At 37.3% G+C, this 5,047-nt stretch overlaps 1 protein-coding gene across 1 annotated transcript; it reads left to right on the top strand.

Annotated features, from left to right (window-relative positions):
* Nucleotides 1-2,193: 2,193 nt before the first annotated feature.
* Nucleotides 2,194-4,330, top strand: LOC133528904 (uncharacterized). Its single transcript, XM_061866404.1, has one exon. It carries the CDS (start codon nt 2,351-2,353, stop codon nt 4,310-4,312), a length of 1,962 nt encoding a protein of 653 aa, XP_061722388.1. The 5' UTR covers nt 2,194-2,350; the 3' UTR covers nt 4,313-4,330.
* Nucleotides 4,331-5,047: the final 717 nt, after the last annotated feature.

Below are 5,047 nucleotides of genomic sequence, written 5' to 3'. Positions count from 1 at the left end.
CTTAAACGTATGCAATGATTATTTTTCTTCTGTTGGACAAAACCTTGCCAATGTAATTCTAAGCAAAGATAATGAAACACAAGAGTCTCTGGCTGCTAAAGTTAAAGTAAATCCACCCACATTAAACTCTATATACATGTCCCCTACAGATAACAATGAAGTGCTCAGTCTTATTCAGAAATTAAATCCAAATAGTTCTCCGGGTCTCGACAGTATAGATAATAAGATTCTGAAAGCCATCGGTCCCGAAATTGCAGAACCACTTGCAGCGATTTTTAATTTAAGCATTGAGAGTGGTATTTTCCCCAAAGCCTGGAAAATCGCGGCAGTCGTTCCGATCCACAAAGGAAATGCAAAAAATGAACCCAGCAACTACCGCCCAATCTCTCTCTTGGGATCATTCTCAAAGCTTTTGGAACGAATTGTAAATAAAAGAATAGTCTCCTACCTTGAACGCAACTCCATTCTAACGGAGCGTCAGTTCGGTTTCAGAAAAGGAATATCAACCGAGGATGCAGTTACCCTTCTCACTGAAACTGTCTCGACGCAGTTAGATGAGGGTCGGGCTTGTGTCGGAGTCTTTCTGGATTTAGCCAAAGCCTTCGACACGGTCTCGATCCCCATTCTACTGAGGAAACTGGAAGCATACGGGTTTCGAGGGACTACACTGAGGTGGTTTACAAGCTACTTGACGGAAAGAAGCCAGCGTGTCAAAGTCGGTGAGCATCTCAGTGACCTGAGACCAGTTCCCTTCGGCGTACCACAGGGCAGCATTCTAGGGCCTACTCTTTTTCTTTTATATATAAACGACATCTCACTTCTTCCTTTACAGAATGCTGAAATCTTGTGTTACGCCGATGACACTGCTATCATTTTCCGAGGGTCCTCCTGGGAGGACGTTTGTGAACAAGTCGAGAATGGTATGTCACAAGTGTCAATTTTGTTGAAGCAGAATCTTCTGACTTTAAACACAGCAAAAACCAAATTCCTATGTTTCCATAAGACTTCAGCTTCTGCACCAAAACTACAGCGAGATATTAAAGTCCATAATCGTAATTGTATTAATGCCCCGGTTCCAAATTGCACTTGTGACCACATGTCACGAACAAAAACAGTGAGGTACCTTGGAATTATGATAGACGAAAATTTAAACTTCAGAGAGCAAGTTTCCGCGGTTTCAGGTCGGGTCCGAAAGCTGATACATACAATAAAATTGCTGCGAGAATCAGCCGATTTTTCACTGTTGAAAGCTATATACTTAGCTCTTGGGCAGTCAATTATCAACTACTGCATTCTTGCCTGGGGAGGTTTAACCTCCTCTGTTATTCTAAAACTAGAAAGAGCTCAAAGAGCGGTGCTGAAGGTCGCTTTGAAGAAACCAATTAGGTATCCTACGAGCGATCTATACAATGACGCCCAGGTGCTCAGCGTTCGGAAGCTCTACTTAATAAGGGTGGCGTTGTACGTACATAGAAAAGTCCTTAGCTCATCCAATTACAACACATTACTTAAAAATCGTATTTTTAAACTTCCTGTTACAGCTGTTAAAACTACATTTGCACGCCATTTCTCAATCTTCCTATATCCCCGAATTTACAATCGACTTGTTAGGTTATATGAATTTAAAGAACACTCCATTTTCGAGGCAAAAAAAGTGTTATCAAAGAACTTAATGCATCTTTCATATGTAGACACAGAAAATGTAATCAAGATACCATATTAAATAAACTCAGTCACAATAACCACACACACACTCCACTCACGCACACATACTCTCTCTCTCTCACACACACACACATACACACACACTCATACACATGACACGTTTCGTGTTATTATATTATAAATCTTAATTTCCGAAGATTATTTTTTTTTTGTTACTAATGGTAAAAATAATTTATGTTTGTTTAAACTTTTTGTTTCTCGATCTTTTCTTTTGACTCACTGTAAACTGTACCTCTGTAAATTCCATTCACCACTGTTTCTTTTTTAATTGTTTACTCTAAATAATTGTACATTATTATTTTCAATTGTAGTATTGTTTTCTCTTTTTTACTTGTGTACCGTAATTATGTCCACCACAGGACAGGCTATGCCTAGTGTGGGGGCCAGCATAAATGTAATACTGTTATTATTCTATTCTGAAATAAACATTTGTATTTGTATTTGTATTTGTATTTGTTTAACAAATATCGGTTTTCGCGGTAGGCCTTCAGATCTGTCGTTTTTGACAATGACATAAATATTTGAGGTTACTCATGTGTTATTGTACTTACTGTATCGTTTTGGCTGGCGTTATGACTGTTTCAAGGGTGATTTAAGAGAACTTATCAAGACTATCAGCAACACAATGGCACAATCCGCTTTAAGTGAAATATCGCGATTGAAAATTCCCATCAATAAAGGTGATACGCCTTTTTTAAGCTGGGAAGATTCTATGTTAACCTTAGTTTCTGAAAAAACTGTTACTATTTTCAAGTTAACGCACAATGTTCAATGCATGGATAAGAAAATTGATTGGAATATAACCGACATCCTGTGCCCAAAGACAAGCCCGGCTACTAGCTTGTTTTCCAAGAAAATGATGAAGCAAAATAACATTAAGAATATAGACTATATACAAATGATGCTGGACCCAGCATTGTGGCCACACAACGTCCAACTGATGGAGGAGTTAGCTAGCGTGGTATCTATTCAGTGGTCATCACCAAATTTTGTGCATAACAATGAAAGAGTTATTGCAGTTTTGAATAATATTGGGAATGTTGAGGTTTTTGCACCTGCCAGCTGTGGTTACTCCAGTCTTCTCAATATCTCATCTACAATTGAGAGCCAATATAAAAATACTTCCGAAGGAAGCTTACCTCATGAAGTGGCAGAAGTGAAAAAAATAGCAGATGCATTAGAAACATGTGCATGTTGTTGGGGTGCTCAATACAATGACGCATTTAATTTTGTCACAGCACAGAAAAATGGTGATATACATTTCTGGAAACTTCAAAGTGCTAATGGAGAAATAAGTATTGAAAAATTAATTGTGGAACATAGTGATGCGGGTGAAATTGTAACTATGCAATGGATCCCAATATCAAATGTTGTATTTCTGTTAGTGTTAGCAAATATATTGGGGCAGTTGTATGTGTATAAATATCAATGGGAGAATAATTGTCCCAAATTAATTAACCGTGGCTGCCCATGGCCACATAAGGACCGAATGGCCGTAAGGCACCTCAAATACAGAGTTGTTAATGATAGAATAATGTTAATCTGCAATAAACATAGACATTTACTTGTCCTTCTAATAGATGATACTTGTAATAAAGTATCAGAGTATGTAAACAACCTAAATGATTATAAAATTACAGTTATCTCTGAAAGTAACAAACATTTCTACATCGGTACAATAAACTGTACAATATACAAAGTTGATATCATGCTTACAGATGGAACACTAAATGTGAATGTGGAAGAGAAAACATTTAAAGAAAATTTTACTAATCATGACTTATGCGGACTTGGATTTTCCAAAAACAGTGTTATATGTGCTTTAGCTGTTCTTAACAGAAAGATATTGTTTAGAAAAGAGAATGTAGCACTAGATGTCATTTTCCTTTGTGAAGAAGAAAATTATGGAAGAGAATTAACTTTGCTTCTTCAGAACCCCACACAAAAGTTGACAGATTATTGGGATTGCTTAGAACTACTAAGATGCAAAGTTTTGAGACTAAAAACACTGCCTGCTATAGGCTATAGTCAACTTTACTTAAATCAGAACATCTATGAGAATAAGTTGTATTTAATTATTTTGAATTATTACCATACTTTAGAAAACCTTCTTAAGAATAACTCAACAGGCTGTCTTCCGGAGACATCTCTAGAGGTAACAAAGGAGTGGATTTTTGCTTTACATGCAAAAAGTATGATTTCAGAATTTGCAGATATTTGCAGAAAAAAACAAAACAGTGACGTTTTGACAGATTTAGATACACAAACATACTCGTGTGCCAAGAAATATATCAAGTATTATTGTGACAAGTATAAGAAAAACCTTGCTGAGTTGGTGCCTTCAGGTTTTGATAATACCAAAGACTTTGACATCATCTGCCAATGTTGTGATGAGACCCTTAAAGGGTTCTCATGTTCAAAAGGCCATATAAATATGTTTTGTGGCTTGACCCTGACTCCGATAGAATCCAGTGACTACCTTAGTTGTTCTGCTTGTGGTCTTATCGCAAGGAAAGAACTGGAACCAGAAAATCCAATGTGTTTGTTTTGTGACCTACATTTAAATACTTACTTTTTACCAACTTAATACATATAAAATTTGGAATTTACTAGTTTTATTACAAATCTAAAACACCTGTACAATCATGTCTGAAAATATTTATAGTGCCAAAAAGATGTATACACCACTTTTATTGCTTTATATTGAGGACATTAAGGTAGTGTATACATATTTTTGGCACTTTGTCCATATTGATAATTTTTATATGTGACTGTACTCAAAATAATAAATAAATATTATATAAAGGACATTATTACACAAATTGACTAAAGGAGATAAACAAGGGTCCGGGGCCCCGTAACTTTCCGTGCTTTTGCTAAAGAGATAAACAACTGTTTATCGCTAATATGCGTTTATGAATCATGTTTTTTGACATCCGGTTATCAGCAGCTATTGATCTATGTATGCTCTAACTTTTTATGAATTCGGCCGTAAGTCCCACGGTCAGCTCAATAAGGCTTGCGTTGTAAGTACCTACTTGATAGTGTGGGGTGGCTCCATATGCGTCGCCTAGGGGGCGTGGGGAGCTGCCCCACCCCTAGAGAACAAAATTTCTAACCAAATGTAGCCGACATCACGCGAGTAGCCGTATGTAGCGGAAAGCGTCGTCGCCCGTTACATGATTACGTCACAGGTACTCAAGGTCAATTAGGTACTCGTACTCTTCTTCTTCCTCCTGCCCTTATCCCACGTTATGTGGGGTCGGCACAACATTTCTTCTCTTCCATTCTCCTCTATCTTTCGGCACCTCAGCACTCACTC

This window comes from Cydia pomonella, chromosome 20 (genome assembly GCF_033807575.1).
Source record: "Cydia pomonella isolate Wapato2018A chromosome 20, ilCydPomo1, whole genome shotgun sequence".
Lineage (NCBI taxonomy): Eukaryota > Metazoa > Arthropoda > Insecta > Lepidoptera > Tortricidae > Cydia > Cydia pomonella.
Note: the sequence above shows the minus strand (reverse complement) of the source record. Positions and strands in the feature narration are given on the sequence as shown.

Excerpts from the sequence above, each read along its gene's own strand:
- LOC133528904 (XM_061866404.1), top strand. The coding sequence starts at position 2,351 with ATGGCACAATCCGCTTTAAGTGAAATATCGCGATTGAAAATTCCCATC.